The 17430-nt window shown below is 40.3% G+C and overlaps 1 protein-coding gene across 1 annotated transcript in view; it reads left to right on the top strand.

Annotated features, from left to right (window-relative positions):
• The first annotated feature begins 6529 nt into the window (after nt 1-6529).
• WDR75 (WD repeat domain 75) overlaps nt 6530-17430 on the top strand; it is a 44525-nt gene continuing 33624 nt past the window's right edge. The window contains exons 1-2 of the mRNA XM_060016452.2: nt 6530-6770; nt 12475-12604. Coding sequence (XP_059872435.1) covers nt 6586-6770; nt 12475-12604 — 315 coding nt within the window. The 5' untranslated portion in view covers nt 6530-6585. The remainder of the gene's footprint in view (nt 6771-12474; nt 12605-17430) is intronic.

The raw sequence follows: 17430 nt of genomic DNA, 5'->3' as shown, positions 1-17430 counted from the left end.
AAATATTCTGTATGATATTATAATGCTGGATATTTGTCATTATATGTTTGTTCAAGCCCATAGAATGTACAACACTAAGAGTGAACCCTCAGGTAAGCTAGGAGCTTGCGTGATTATGATGTGGCAATGTAGGTTCATCCTTGGTAAATATCTTCCCATCTACACTGTGAGAACCTGGCAGGGTTCCTGGAGATAAAACATATGAAAGTGTGGGGACACTCATGCAGCTAGGCCCCCTTGGAATTTTTAACTATCAAAGTTGTCCACACTGAGCCTCCAATAATTTGTCAATTATAGCTTAAGTTTTCCTTCCCAAGTACTGCTCCAGCAATGGCACTCTGCACTTGGGCATCTGCTCTGATATGCTGTGATTCTATCTGCCTGTCTCCAGTTTGGGGAGCAGGGGCAGTGCTTTTCCTTGTGACCTCAATTATTTGACGGACTTAAGAATTGTTAATTTTCAGTTGTTTTTTTCTTTCTTTTTTCTTGTTGTGAGTGTGAGAGTAATGATTTCCAAGTTCCATACAAGCTAGACCAGAATTGTGACTACTGTGATAAACCAGAAGGGACCCTATATGACTTTTGACACTAGACCACAAGACACTCTCTGAGGAATGTCAGCCACCACGTAAAAATTCCAACCACCCTGGGCTTCCCTGGTGGCGCAGTGGTTGAGCGTCCGCCTGCCGATGCATGGGACACGGGTTCGTGCCCCGGTCTGGGAAGATCCCACATGCCGCGGAGCGGCTGGGCCCGTGAGCCATGGTCGCTGAGCCTGCGCGTCCGGAGCCTGTGCTCCGCAACGGGAGAGGCCACAACAGTGAGAGGCCCGCGTACCGCAAAAAAAAAAAAAAAAAAAAAAAAAAAAAATTCCAACTACCCTAAGGCTGCTATGTCAGAGACGCCAGGTTTCGGTGCCCTGGTTGATAACCCCAAGTAAGCTTGCAGCAAACAGTCAGCATCGACTTCTGACCATAAGTGCGCCATTTTGGATGTCCAGTCAAGTCAAGCCTTCAGATGACTGCAGTCCAGCCAACATGAAATATCCCATACAACCATCTCAACTGACACAGAAAAGTCACTTGACAAAATACAACATCCTTTCACGATTAAAACACTCAGAAAACTAGGAAGAGAAGGGAATTTCCTCAACATGATAAAGGGGACATATGAAAAATTCACAGCTAACATCATACTTAACAGTGAAAGATTGAACACTCTCCTCCCAAGATCAGGAATAAGACGAGTATGCCTGCTTTTACCACTGCTATTCACCATTGTACTGGAAGTTCTACCCAGATCAATTAGGCAAAAAAAAAAAAAAAAAAAAGAAAGAAAAGAAAGAAATAAAAGGCATCCAAATTGGAAAAAAAGTATCTATTCACAGCTGACATGATCTGACATATAAAAAACCCTAAAGAATACAAAACAGAAAACTATTAGAGCTAGTAAATGAATTCAGCAAAGTTGCAGGATACAAGATCAACACACAAAGATCAGTTTTATATCTATACACTAATAATTGTGGGGATGGGGGGAGAAGTAAATACTTAATGGTAAACGATTTCCTTTGGGGTGATGAAAATGTCCTGGAACTAGATAGCGTGGTGGTTGCACAACATTGTGAATGTACTAAATGTCACTAATAAAAAAATTTGTTATGTGTTTTTCACCACAATTTAAAAAAAAAAACAAAAACTGATGTCCAGGTTACATTGCAGACCAATTACGTCAGAATTTCTGAAGATAGGACCGGACCAGGTTTCATTATTTTCTAAAGCATACCAGGTGGTTCCTATGTGTAGCTAAAGTTAACGACAGCTTTATATATATTAAGGAGAATTTAGTAAAAGGTTGGTATGAATAGCTAGAATATCCTTGGGGATATAACTAGCATAAAATATTTATTAAGGCCAGGTACTTTAAAAGTATATTGTTTTGTATGAGTTGATTTTTATGTTGGTAGGACTTGCGAGTCTACTTAATGGCTTATTTTGCACAGTTGTCATTAAATTGTGGAACTTTTTTTAGCTTTATGAAGCTATGCCTTATTGCCTAGGTTCTCAGATTGAAATCTGAAAGTTCAATAACAATTTTTAATTTTCGAGATATCATTTTAATAATCTGAGAAAAAAATGACCACCAAAGAAAACCGTAAGTTCTCTTTTGCAGTGTTACTTCCCAATTATATTACACCCTCAATGTGTACAAAACAAAATAATACTATCCATGTTTCCAGTCTTCACGAACACCCTCCTTCTCCCTTCCTAGCTCACCATTGACCAGAAGCCTTACCAATAACAAAATAATCAGTTAACATATATTTTTATTAAATGTATATCTACATACGTTTTATGCATTCCTGACATACCTAACTTTCTCTTAATTTTTTCGATATTTTTAGGCAATTCAGTGCATCTGTGAGTTTTTTCAAATTGTCACAAACCTCCAAAAAAATTTTCCAACATGTTTATTGAAAAACATCTGCATATAAGTGGACCCACAGTTCAAACCTGTGTTGTTCAAGAGTCAACTGTATAAAACTCTTCATATAAAACATAGGAGAATATTTTCATAAACTTGGAATACATAAAGTGTTTTCAGATACAATAACAAAAGCATGATCCATAAAAGAAAAAAAGTGATAACTGTACTTCATCAAAATTTAAGACTTCAGTTCTGTGAAAAACACTATTAGAAGAATGAAAAGACAAGCCACAATCTAGGAGAAAATATTTATAATTCACATATCTGACAAAGGAATTGTGTCCAAAATATATAAAGAAATCTCCAACTCAACAATAAGAAAACAACCAACCAAGAAAACAATGGATAAAATATTTGAAGACATTGCACCAAAGAAGATATACAGATAGGAAATGAACACATGAAAAGATGCCCAACACTGTTAATCATTAGTGAAATAAAAATTAAAACAATGAAATCCCACTATAAACTTATTACAGTGGGTAAAATTAAAAATACTGACAACACCAAGTGCTGACAAGGATGTGACGCAACTAAAACTTTCAAAATTTACTGATTAGAATGCAAAATGGTACAAAACTGGAAAAACAGTCTGGCAGTCTCTTAAAAATTTAAACATATTATTTGACCCAGCAATCCCACTTATTGGTATTTATCCTAGAGCAATGAAAACTTATGTTCCCACAAAACCCTACAAATTACTGTTTAAACAGTATTATTCATAAGTTCCAAAACTGGGGGAAAAAACTAAACATCCTTCAACAAAAAACAAATTGCAGAATATTCATATAATAGAATACCACCCAGCAATAAAAACGAGAAAACCAATGATCTATACAACATGAATTTCAAATACATTACGCTAAGTGAAAGAAGCTAGATTCAAAAGGTTACATACTACATAATACCATTTATACAACTTTCTGGAAAAGGCAAACTACAGGGACAGAGAACAGATTAGTAGTTGCCCAGTGTGATAGTTAATTTTATGTGTCAACTTAACGGGTCACAGGGTGCCCAGATATTTGGCTAACCATTATTTCTAGGTTTGTCTGTAAAGGTATTTTCAGATGAGATTAGCATTGGAATCTGTGGACTCAATAAGGACCCAGTAAAGCAAATTGCTCTCCCCAGTGTGGGTGGGCATCATTCAGGGCCCATTAATAGCCTAAGTAGAACAAAAGGAAGAGGAATAGAGAATTCGTTGCTTCTCTACCTGACTGCTCAGCTGGTACGTCATTCTTCTCCTGTACTTAGACTGGATTTACACCATCAGCTCCCCTGGTTCTCAGGCCGTCAGACTCAGACTGAATTACACCACAGGCTTTCCAGGGTGTCCAACTTGTAGACTGCACATTGTAGGACTTTTCAGCCTCCATAATTGAGTGCACCAATTCCTTTTAATAAACAAACAAATAAATAAATTCTATTGGTTATGTTTTTCTGGAGAACCGTGACTAACAGACTTTGGTCCCAAGAAAGGAGTGCTGCTGTAACTAACAAATACCTAAAAATATGGAAGCAGCCTTGGAACTGGATAAAGGTAGAGGCTGGAAAAGTTTTAAAGTGTGTGCTATGAAAAGTCAGTACTTTCATGAAGAGACTTTTAAAGATGATTCTGGTGAGGACGCAGAAAGAAAAGAGGAGAGGTGAAGAAAACCGAAGACCTGTCAAAGATGCTCAACTCAATAAATGAACCAAACTTCCCTTGCTCTCTTCTACAAAACGCTTAGGGAAGTATCTGAAACCATGTACAGAGAGTATCTAGCCACCTCTATCACCCTCAGTATTCTATTACTTCTTTCCAGTCCTCCAAACACTTTAGAAAATTTTGCTTTTATTTTAGTGTTTGCAGGCCAATCAACAAAGACTGTTGTATGATATATGAATGCCAGTATATGAAAAGAAATATTAGACTTAAGAAGAACTCATCATACTTAACAATTCTTGAAAAAGTGACTCCACATTACACTCTTAATTTTAAACAGTGAACTCCCCACCCTTGCTACCTTTCAATCGTTGTTCATTGATGCAGTATGTATAGGCAACTTCATTTGCCTTACACCATTTCATCAGTCCTTTTCCCTCCTGATTTCTTCTTAAGAAATCATACTCTCTTATAATACTCCCTCCTCTTATGGATTTTCCCAAAATTTTAAATAGTTCCCTTTTTTTGGCTGCCATTAGTCATTCCTCTTGGTTTTCCCAGTAACACATATCTCTATTCCACAAAACATACTCTCAAAATAAAAAATGCAGGGCTTCCCTGGTGGCGCAGTGGTTGAGAGTCCACCTGCCGATGCGGGGGACACGGGTTCATGTCCCGGTCCGGGAAGACCCCACATGCCGCGGAGCGGCTGGGCCTGTGAGCCATGGCCGCTGAGCCTGCGCGTCCGGAGCCTGTGCTCCGCAACGGGAGAGGCCACAACAGTGAGAGGCCCGTGTACCACAAAAAATAAAACAATAAAAAATGCAAATATCCTTTAACCCCACAATACCTATTCTAGGAATCTCTCCTACAGCAACACTGTCACAAATTTATGTGTCCTGTAGCACTATGTGCCACTTTTTAAAAAATGGAAATGACTAAATGTCCACCTTTGAGAGTATGACTTAATCAATTATGGCACATTTACTCTATGAAATACTATGCAGTTATCAAAAAGGAGATTAAAAATATGTATACACTGCAGTGAAAGCATATAGAGAGGGGAAAAAAGAATACATGGTGCCTTGCATTGCACTGCAGAATAATGTTAAGGTGTATGTATGCCTAGAAAAATATCAGGAAGCATATACACCAAACTTTTAATGGTGGAGAGATACTCATAGGGTATAGGATCTACCGAGACCATTCTATTTCTGCATTGAATTATTTTATATCAAATTTGTATTAACATTGAATTGTTAAAATATCATCTTTTAACCTACACGACCTTAACAAATATATATTCATCAGGTTAAGCCTAAACCTCCTCAGAGAAAACTATTCTCTCTTATATTACTGTTTTATTTTCTTCGGCACACAATCTCTGATCATCTCGTTTGTTAAACGTCTCTCTCCCATAGAAGGTAACAGGGCAGCAGTCACGTCTGTCTTGCATTGTGTCTCACATATAGAAGGCTCTCAATAATTATTTGCCCCCAGAAACACTGAAGGGATGTGGTAATTTTCTACACAAGCAAGGCAGATCTCCTGTTCTTGTTAAAGTTAACCTGTCACTGGCTCTTTACCCTTAGGAGTGTTACAGAGCCAGCGCAGAGGGGATTGGTGGAAGGAAGGAAGGAAGGGAGGAAGGGAGGGAGGAAGATAAGCACCCGCTAATATACAGGGGCCACGAAAATGACACACATAAGCTTATAAAAAGGAATGGAGATGGAGACATAAACTTTCTCAGAGTTCAGGACTTCGGTCGACTAATTACGGAAGCTAAAACCACGGCAACACGCACAAAACAGTAGCAAACCAGGGAGCAGCGGCCCTGGAACTTGGCCAGGGTAGAGTGCAATGTCAGACCGGCCAAGAAGGTCCAATGAACCAGGGAGAGAAATAGAAACCAGAATCCCGGAGTAAGAGCCAGGTGTCCAAAGGAAAAAGCAAACCTCTTGGAGCTGTGAAGATTCTGTAGGAACGTATGCTCTGCTCAGAGGAACAGAACAAAGTGACAGCCAACGAGAGGAGCTAACAGCTGTGTAAAAACAGAACGCTACCTTCCCAACCAAGAACTCAATTGCGCGACCAGGAATGCTGTTGGCGCAAAACGCTGGCGTCATCTCGCAGCTCCTGAATCAAAGTTAAGAGAAAGGTGAAGCCTGGCGGGATATGGGAAAGGACTGGCGGTCATCTGACACACTTCGGGCCACCTTTCCCTTCCGGCGTAAGAAACTTTAGAGTCAGATTAACAAGTCCGGAGAGAAATTTATCTTTTCTAAATAAAAGTTTAGAGGGATCTAATATAAATGCATTCTATGTTTCGCTCTTTCCTTTTTTCACATGTCCTAATTTGACGTTGCCCAAACCAAAGATGGCCGCTCAGGCGCTGGGTCTTACCATTGAGAACTACCATAGAGACGGAGGCCTAGAGGAGCCCTGCGAGGATGGGGTCTGTGGGCTGGGGAAAACGCCCTATCAACCGGCTTGCGTCGGGGCAGCTCGGGGCGGGGCCGGCGCCAGCGAGTCCTTGCGCTTGCGCGAAGATGGTGGAGGAGGAGAGTCTCCGCGTGGTTCGTTGTGGCGGCAGCGAGTTGAACTTCAGGAGAGCGGTGTTCTCTGCAGATTCTAAGTAAGAGGCCACCACGCGTTGCAGGCCCAGCTGAGGGGCGTGAGTCCCCGGGGGATGGAGAGAAAGAACTGTCGGGCGCGTCTGGACAAACCAGCAGGCGGTTCTGGGCTCGGGGAAGGGTCGCGCGTGCGGGAGACTGCAGGGCCAGCGGGAGGGAGCTGGTCCCCGTGTGCTGTAAGAGGACTCAGAACCCCTTAGTTCCGTAGCACCTCAGGCTGGTGCGCGCTTTCCCCGTCCCCGGACCTGCAGGTAGATTGAGGGGCCCCCGGGCGGACCCACGTATCTAGAATCGGCTCGGCGTTGGGGCGGCTGGGAAAATGGTCCGGGCACGGATTTGTACGCCACTGCTCTTGCAAGACCACGAGGAGTATCCCCTTTTCGGACCGAATCGTGACTTGGAATTACTGTATGATTAAAGATTCTGATTTCTCCACACTTCTCTACCCCCTAAAAAGGCATTTTGGCAACCTTTTTTGGAGCTCTGCGTAAAAACTGCCATTAGATTCTGTGTGGGATAAAAACACGTGTAAGCCCTGGCCCCCTTCCTCAGGAGCTCAGGGTAGCTGGAAACCTTAACTAAACCCAGTTCATCCATTGTGTGCCCTTCGCAAGGTTCTTAATCTCTGCCTCAGTTGTCTCATCTATGAAAGGGGAATAATATTTAGTAATCTATCTCGTAGTGTTAAGAGGATTAAATGCCTTAATACAATACAAATAGAGCAAGTCAAACAATGCCTAGCACTTAATGGCTCAATATACGTCAGCTGTCTCCATCATTGCTCTATTGTCAACATCATCTAGAAGTGACACAATGTAAAAAAACGTTTTCAAGTCACTCAGGGATAGAGAGACACTTAGTAAAAACCCTTTCTATCTTAGAAAAGTAGAGGTAGTATCTTATGAAAGTTTGTATGCCCCGCAATGTCTTGCTGTGGGTGTATGGCAGATAGTTATTGAATGCATGCATGACTTGAAGGAGCGTTCATCAACTGCCTTAGAGGCAAAAAAAAAATCCTTCGTCTTTACAATAAAGAGGGCTTCTTTGATACTTAACCTTGTGAATCAGAGAAAGAAACTGAGGCTTCAAAAGATTGCTAAAGTTCTGCCACTTTGGACTTATATCCAGTGTACTGTTTGTATATCTCATTCATTATACTGGGATCCATTGTATTTCACTTGATTAGTGAAAATTGATTCGTCCTACAATTCATTTTTAAGTATTTATTAGCTATGTATTTATAGCAAGCTGCGATGACAAAAACTAAGATAATTCCAGGATTGATCCTACCTTCAAGAGCTTTCAGTGTAGTGAGGAAAAGAAGATAAGCAGTAACAGATGTTTCATACAGTGGCAGTTTGGGATCCCATAAGAAACAAGAGTACTTCAAACTGGAAGGATGGAGAAGGTTGATGAGGAAGTGATGTTTAGGCTAGACATAGATAGATGGATGGTATTTTGACTAGGAGATATGGATGGAAGGCATTCCAGATAGGGGGCACAGTATAAGCATGAGGACTGTGGTACAGTTAGCTTGTAGGAATGGTATATGAAGAGAGCTAGTGGGAAACGAGGTTCTAAAGGGAACATAGAGTCAGTTCTTGGTTGTTTGGTCCAAAGAGAGTGTATTTTTTAATTCTGCAGATAAGGTGTTGGTGGGGAGGGGAGGGCGGGACACATGATTGTGTTTCCTCAATAATATTAATCTGAGAACTCTATAAAACTATACAGTATGTGGTGGAGAGACGAGAGGTGGCTAGGCTAGCATATTCAAGGTGCAGTGATGGCACCGAAGGAGGAGTTACACAGTGAAAGTTTCCCTTCAGCAGTAGGATCTTGCAAAACTAACAGGAGTTTGCCCCTTCGGTGATACTGGGAGGAGGGCAACCAGGCAAAGTGAGCAACTAGAAATTGGGGCGGGGGATGGGTGTCATGTGCATAAGAAGGTCAGTATACTTGCAGCATAGGCTGAAGGTAAGTGGTGGGAGAAGAGTCTAGAACATTATAGACCAGGTATTAGAAGACTAATGCAGGCATCCAAGCAAGAAATGATTTTGGCCAGAATTAAGATAATAATGAAGATGAAGAGAAAAGACAGAGTTTTGGAGTGATTTAGCAATTAGGATTAACGAGGAGAAGATGTAGGGTTCACATGTGCCTGTTGAGTTTAAAGTACCTTTAAAACGACCAGGTGGGTGTAGCAGGTGTTTAGGCAGAAATTCAGGACGGGAACTTGGTCGAGATTTAGAGATACATTTTTTTCATATATATAGAAGCTAATAATTAAACCAGTTTTCTGGCAAATTAACAGGGTTATAATGAATTCACCAAGGACTTGAATATTATCTAAAAGCTGCCACAAGGGTTGGCTAACTTATACAAAGGGGAATAAAATAATTTTGTATTTTACCTCAAGGAGCTTATCAAAAAAGCTGAAATAGTAAATGAAACAACAGAATCGTGGAATTTTAACAGCTTTCTATTGGTCACTAGGTCCTCTTCTAACTAGGACAAAACTCTACTCTGCCTACTTGAGTGCGTTATTATGAGAGGCAAGCAGGGAGGTGAGGTGTACATGAAAGGACCTGGCATCCCCCTATCAAGTATTACTCGCAGTCCGGCACTGTTTGCATCACACCCTATTGCCTCTCACAGTTATATGGTGCTGTGTATCATAGCAGTAGGTTACTAGGGTATAGAAAACTAAAACAATGAGTCATTCTTGCCTTTTACATTTCTAAATTATCACAGAATCGATGTCCCTGACTCTAGGTATTTTCCCCTGCAGATCGTTCTGGATACTGCCGCTGTTACGATACTGTAACTTATTCCTAGTCTTGCTCAGAACCCTGTAACAGGTTTCTGTTGCCTTCCTTAACTATAGCTCTTATGTCTGACTTTCAGGGCCTTCCCTGATCTAGCTCAACTCTGCTTATGGGGCTGTGTTTCCTGCTAGTGCCCATTGTGCACACTTTGCTACTTACATAGGTACATTCCCTGTCTCTCATAGGTACCATGTTGTTATTTCCCTACTGTTTTTTGTTGCTCTTCTTTTTCTTTACCAGCCCTTAAATCATGCATCCTTCAGAAGCTCATTTAAATCCTGATTCCTGCTTGAAAACATCCCTAATTGCTTACTTCACCACTTGATCAACAAAGATGATTTGAGTCCTGTGTGACAGGCATTGTGGTGGTGCTTTACATGCATCCCTGTCTGCATGGTGTAGGTATTGTTATCCTCATTTTACAGAACCGTTTATTGAGTGTTTGCTGTATATGCCAAGCTTGCACTTGCATGCATTGTTTCATTTAATCCTTATAATAATAACCCTGCGAGTGGAGAACAGCGAGGTTTAGAAAGGTTAGGTAAATTCTTCAACATCATTCAGCCTTGTACATAGTAAAGCTGGCATTCGAACCCATCTGTGTTTGACTTTTTAAAAATGCCTCCTTTTCTACAACACCCTGTTTCTGTTATTATTTGAAGTAAGTAAACACACAGTTCCTCCCCTCAAGGAGGGGAAGTTCTCTCATAACACCGTGCAGAAAGTGCTGGGATAGAGTTAAGCCCCGCACCTTGCAGGAGCATGTTAGGACTGGTGCTGATCTGGAATAAGATGAGGGAAGGCTTCCGGTGGAAAGACCCCTGAGCTGAATCTTAAAGAAGTAGTCAGAAAGAAAGCGTTCTCAGTAGATAGCAGAATGTGCAAGTGTGGAGTGTGTTTTCTCTAGAGGTTTGCATTCAAACAGTTAAAGTCATTATTCCCTGCTGAGGAGCAAGGAGAGAGGGAATTGCTTTCCACTGGGGAAGAATATCAGAATCAATTAGGGGAAGTTTTCTTGGCAAACAGCAGTGCCCCCTCACCCACCAACATCTCCAGGAAACACTGCCTAAAGGACTTGATGCTAATGGGGAGCAGGGGAGAGCGAGGGGGTCGTTGGAGTTTTGAACCACTTAACCTACTGTTCAAGTGAAAAAGTATTTCCAGTCAGACTGGAGTCAAACATAGGAATTTGGATCATATCCTGAAGGCAGTGAGAAAACACTGAAGGAGTTTCATTTAATTTTATCTTTATTTAAGGAAGTAATATGCTCAAGTTTGTAAAATTAGTCTGGTATGAGTATGAAAGGTTGAATCAAGGGGCCACACCTGGAGACTGTAGGAAGCCCTTAAGAGTGGTCCAGACAGGAGATGGCAAGAACTAGGGTACTCATGGGAATGGAGAGGAGGGTCCAACCAAAGGGGAATCCATGTACCTCGGTTGCTTTGTTGCTTGTACTTTGTTGATCTTATAAACAGTTGAACACAACGATGGCCCCTGGTTACAGCACTTAAAAGATGCATCCCGATTTTAGATAGGTGAACATGTGAAAATCAAGTGTCTTGAAAATGATAAAATAGGGTAGTAGCAACCCCAGTCAGCATTAGAAGATTTACCCTTATGATTATTTTGTAATAATTTTTTTACTGGTTCATTTTATCTAAATAGTTTATAAAACCTTTGAAGAGGGCTTCCCTGCTGGCGCAGTGGTTGAGGGTCCACCTGCCGATGCGGGGGACACGGGTTCGTGCCCCGGTCGGGGAGGATCCCACATGCCGTGGAACGGCTGGGCCTGTGAGCCATGGCCGCTGAGCCTGCGCGTCCGGAGCCTGTGCTCCGCAACGGGAGAGGCCACAACAGTGAGAAGCCCATGTACCGCAAAAAAAAAAAAAAAAAACCTTTGAAGATCAGGCATATTCTGTTTGACAAACTGGATTGGACATTGAAAATCAAAGATAAATAGGGCCTCTGCCCTATAGAAGCATATGGCCAGATAAGGGAGATGGATATTTACATAAATGAGACATTTCAACATAGTTTGAAAGTACCCAGATCAAATCATGCCTTGGGTACTTTGGGAGCACAGAGAAGAGGTCCAGCCTAAGGATTCTGTGGTTTGTACATTCTATGGTATATGAGAAAGCACCATGTTAGACACATACGCTGTCAGATGTAATAGGCACAGTGCAAACATTTTTTATTTGATGCTAGAAGATTTGCAGTTCTGAGCTTTGTCTTATGGTTATATCTATTATGAAAAAAGTTAAACAAATATTACCCCAGTTTAACCACAGTTAATAATTTAGTAGCTTCTGATATATGGAAGAAAGCCACAAATCCAGAAAAGCAAAGTCAGCTTTTCGGGAGTAAGAAAAAGAACTGTCATAAAGTTTTTGTACTTTGCTATCTAAGAGACCTCACTGACTAGAGAGAATATTTGACTTCGTATTTGTAGGCTGGTGTCTGTGCAATGAATGATGGAGAGTTGGAGGACAGGGGAAGACGCTGCTGTTAGTAGAACCACCGCAGAATAATAGCTGATAGTGAAGGCGTAGCACAGTGTCTGCATCCATTAGTGAACAGGCAGCTTGGTTAGGTTGGCTGTTTTTGCAGGATGATTCCATACAGCCTCTGCCCCTGGAACAGGTCAGAGGTATGACTTTGGCATCATTGATCTACTTTCAGAATTCGTGAACTAAACGACCTCAGATGTCCCCATAGGCTTAAGCAGCACAATTTGAATATACAGTTCTTAAACTATTATTTTGAAAGAAATCTCTGTTGCATGTTATAGCTTTGGTTTTTGTTTTGTTTTTCATGGACAATAAAAAGATTATGCTGTCTATACAGTATGTGAATCTTATTTTTCTCTCTTATTTCCAGGTATGTCTTCTGTGTCTCTGGAGACTTTATTAAAGTTTATAGCACAGCTACAGAAGAATGTGTACATATATTGCAAGGGCACAGAAATCTGGTGACTGGAATCCAGCTCAACCCCAAGAACCATCTACAGGTGTTAATTTACAGTCAAATATTTTAATATCGGCTTTATTGTTGCAAGAAAATTTTGAATTGAATTTGGCTGAGAAGCTTTCTAGGTGATGATCAGGGAAATACCTATTTTGATTTTCTGATTTAGTATAGTTTTCACTTATTTTTAATTATTAAAATAGGGTCACAGCCTAGAACTACATTGTTCATGGTGTATTCTGTGAATCATTTGTTCACAGGATGCTAATAGGTGTTACTTGAAAGAAGGAGTTCTTGTTTGTATAGTTTCTGAAATTCAGGATTTGGCACAGTTAAATGAATTTCTTGATTATAGGTCTTCTCAAGTCCTTTATATGCATGGTGAATATCCGGAAGGGGTATATTGTCTTGGGTGTTTCTCAAATTTATTTGACCTCTGAACTCTTTGGTTTCTGGAATGCATCTTTGAGGTACTGATTTTGTAGATATATTTCTTTACAGACGAGGCTCTTTAGTGTTAATGCAGATGTCACCGAATCTTAGGGCCAGTATCTAGACAAGAAGAAGGGATTCTTCAGTCAGTGGATCAACCAGTTAATTTCAGAACAAACTTGGGGATCTAGTGGAGCCTGGACCTTCCCACCCTCCCCACAAAACAGCCCTTGCTTTTCATAAATCAACAATAAAATGGTCGTTTTAATTTGTTCTTAAGTGTCAGCAAAGCTGCTAGAGAGTAATCTCAAAAATACTTGCTCTAGGGCTTCCCTGGTGGCGCAGTAGTTGAGAGTCCGCCTGCCGATGCAGGGGACACGGGTTTGTGCCCCGGTCTGGAAAGATCCCACATGCCACGGAGCGGCTGGGCCCACGAGCCATGGCCACTGGGCCTGCGCGTCCGGAGCCTGTGCTCCGCAACGGGAGAGGCCACAACAGTGAGAGGCCTGCGTACCGCAAAAAAAAAAAAAAAAACTTGCTCTGGTTTTTGATCAAGTTCCCCTTTTCTGGATTAGTCTCAGCGAACTTGACAGTTACTGCTTAATTTAAGAATGGATTTGCATTGCCATTCACTGTGTTGTCATAAAAGAAGTAGGGCATAAAGTAACACTAACACTGATCTTTTCTTTCTAAAATTAAATGAGCTACTCTTGAAAATCATAGTTAAGTAGCTCTTCTGCAGGGTTCAAGCACACATTTTGTCCTTGCTGTCCTCTGAGGACTTGAGAAAAGAGGTTATGGTTATGTGTACCATTTGAATGTTTTTTGTAGCAGAAAAGAAAATTAAAATTGGAATTTGTGGAGTCTGTATTACCAGGTTTAACAACAGGCTTGGTTGAGGTGAAGGGGTGGGTGCCAGAGATTCTGTGGACTCTGAACTCACAGTATTTGTGTATAACCATTGTCTTATAGTGATTCTGTTTGCCTTGTTGTATTTTACTGATCTGTGTTCATGATTCATGTTATATGTAATAATGCTGGTGTATATTTTTTACCTAATATAATTCTTTTGCTTGAATAGATATTTTCTTACTCCATCATTTTTTATTTCAATTCTGTGATTCCATGTCCTCCCTGGAAGAAATCTTAAAATTGCCACTTTTTTTAAATTGAAGTAGAGTTGATTCACAATATTATATTAGTTTCAGGTGTACAGTATGGTGATTCTTCAGTAGTGGAGATTAAACTCCATTTAAAGTTATTACAAAATAATGGCTATATTTACATGCACTATACAATATATCCGTGTTGCTTATCTATTTTATATGTAGTAGTTTGTATCTCTTAATCCTGTACCCCTATCTTACCTCTCCCCCTTTTCTCTCCCCACTGGTATCCACTAGTTTGTTTTCAGTATCTGTGAGTCTGTTTCTGTTTTGTTATATATATTCATTTGTTTTATTTTTTAGATTCCACATATAAGTGATAAGATGCAGTATTTGTTTGTCTTTCCCTTTGTCTTATTTCACTAAGCATAATACTCCTAGGTCCATCCATATTGTTGCAAATGACAGAGTTTTATTCTTTTTTATGGCTGAGTGTATATATCACATCACATCTTCTTTATCCCTTCATTTGTTGGTGGACACTTAGGTTGCTTACATGTCTTGGCTATTGTAAATAATGCTACTGTGAACATTGAGGTACATGTATCTTTTCAAATTACTATTTTTATTTTTTCAGGTATATACACAGGAGTTGAATTGCTGGATCACATTGTAGTTCTGTTTTTAGTTTTTTGAGGAACCTCCATACTTTTTTGCAGTAGTGGGTGCACCAGCAGTGTACAAGGGTTCCCTTTTCACCACATCTTCACCAACATTTGTTATTTGTAGGCTTTTTGATGATAACCCTTCTGACAGGTGTGAGGTGATATCTAATTGTGATTTTGATTTGCATTTCTCTAATAGCGATGTTGAGCATCTTTTCATGTTCCTGTTAGCCGTCTGTATATCTTCTTTGGAAAAATGTTCAGTTCTCCTGCCTATTTTTTAATCAGGTTGTTTATCTTTTTTTTTCTTTAGGTTGTTTATCTTTCTGATGTCGAGTTGTATGGATTGTTTATGTATTTTAGAAATTAATCCCTTATCAGTCATAGCATTTGCAAATATTTTCTTCCATTCAGTATGTTGTCTTTCTGTTTTGTCTGTGGTTTCCTAGCTGTACACAGCTTTTAAGTTTAATTAGGTCCCATATGTTTATTTTTGCTTTTATTTCTTTTGCCTTAGGAGACAGATCAAAAAATATGTATTGCTACAATTGACGTCAAAGGGTGTTCTGCCTGTCATCTCTTCTAGGAGTTTTATGGTTTTCAGTCTGACATTTATATCTTTAATCCATTTTGAGTTTATTTTTGTATATGGTGTGAGGAAATGTTCTAATCTCAATCTTATATATGTAGCTGTCCAGGTTTTCCAGCACCACTTATGGAAGAGACTGTCTTTTCTCCTATGACTGTCTTGCCTCCTTTGTTGTATATTAATTGTCCATAAGTATGTGGATTTATTTCTGGGCTCTCTATTCTGTTCCATTGATCTGTGTTGTGTTTTTGTGCCAGTATAATCCTGTTTTGATTACTATAGCTTTGTAGTATAGTCTGAAGTAAGGGAGCATGATATCTCCAGCGTTGTTCTTTTTTCTCAAGATTGCTTTCATAATTTGGGGTCTTTTGTGGTTCCATACAAATTTTGAGATTATTTGTCCCAGTTCTGTTGAAAATGTCATGGGTATTTTGATAGGGATTGCATTAAATCTGTAGATTGCTTTGAGTAGTTTGGACATTTTAACAATATTAATTCTTCCAATCCAGGAACATGGGGTATCTTTCCATTTCATTGTATCATCTTCGGTTTTCTTCTCAGTATTTTATAGTTTTCAGAGTATAGATCTTACACTTCCTTGGTTAAGTTTATTTGTAGATATTTTATTCTTTTTGATGTGATTTTAAATGGGATTGTTTTTTCTTCTGTTTCTGGTAGTTCATTATTAGTGTATAGAAAAGCAACAGATTTCTGTATATTAATCTTGTATCCTGCAACGTTACTGAATTCACTTATTAGTTCTAATAGTTTTTCAGTGGAGACTTTAGGGTTTTCTGTTTGGGTTCATCTTGTTTGGGACCCTCTGTGCTTCTATACCTGGATATCTGTTTCCTTCTTCAGGATTGGGACATTTTCAGCCATAATTTCATCAAATACATTTTAGACCCCATTCTCTCTCTCTTCTCCTTCTGGGACCCCTATAATGTGCCCTATGTTGTGAATGTTGGTACTCTTGATGTTATCCCAGAGATCTCTGAGCTGTTCTTGCTTTCTTTTTCTTTCTTTCCTTCTTTCCTTCTTTCTTTACTCTTTTTGTTCTTCTGTTTGGGTGATTTCCATTATTCTCTCTTCCAGATTACTTGTGCATTCTGAATCACTTAGTCTGCTGTTAATTCCTTCTAGTGTGTTTTTCATTCCAGTTATTGTATTCTTCAGTTCTGAGTGGGTGTTTTTGTGTGTTTTTCCCTCTAGTTCCTTGTTTAAATTCTCACTGTGTTCATCTATTCTTTTCCCTAATTCAGTTAGCATTCTTATTACTAATGACTTGAATTCTTTATCTGGTAGATTATTTCTGTTTCATTAATTTTTTCAGGGGTTTTCTTTCGCTCTTTCTTTTGAGACCAGTTCCTCTGTCTTCTCATTTTGCTTAACTTTCTCTGTATCTATGAATTTAGGTGAACTGGTTAATTATCCCAGTCTTGAAGGGGTATCCTTATGTGGGAGCATCCCCGTGCAGTCTGCATGTGCTCAGTGCCTTTGGTAAGAGAGCTGGCTTTGACATGAACTACAAGTCACATCTTTCCTCGGGGTGTGCTGGCAGCTGTGACCTTGGTTAGAGGTGGGGCTAGAGGTGGAGGTGCTAGGTTGCTTCTGTGTTCCGCAGCCAAGCTCTCTCCCCAGTCACGGCAGGCCTCTCTCCAATGTGGAGTTGTGTCATGAAGTAAGCAGGGCTGGAGCGTATACTGGAGCGGACACAGGAAACCAGGCAGCCACTAAGGCAGTCTTCAATCTACCCTCTTCCTCAGGAGCAAACCCACATGTGTGCTCTCCTCTTGAGTGGAATACAGGCTTCCCACTGCCCTACTGTTAGTCCCAGCAGCACTTCAGCCAAGGGAACTTCTCTTCCCTGTGTCAGACCCTAGGACTGGAGCACCCAGTATGTGACTCAAACTGCTCACTCAGTCCGCAGGGCAGATCTCTGCCCATGTAATCTCCTTTGTCCTCTGTGTTCCTTCCCAGTGGAACAGGTCCCAACCTGATTGCTTCTTTTCCCTGCCTACCTCATTCCATGTGGATCTTTCTTACAGCCTTGGTTGTATAGGACTCTTTCTGACAG

Source organism: Delphinus delphis, chromosome 7 (assembly GCF_949987515.2).
Source record: "Delphinus delphis chromosome 7, mDelDel1.2, whole genome shotgun sequence".
NCBI lineage: Eukaryota > Metazoa > Chordata > Mammalia > Artiodactyla > Delphinidae > Delphinus > Delphinus delphis.
Note: the sequence above shows the minus strand (reverse complement) of the source record. Positions and strands in the feature narration are given on the sequence as shown.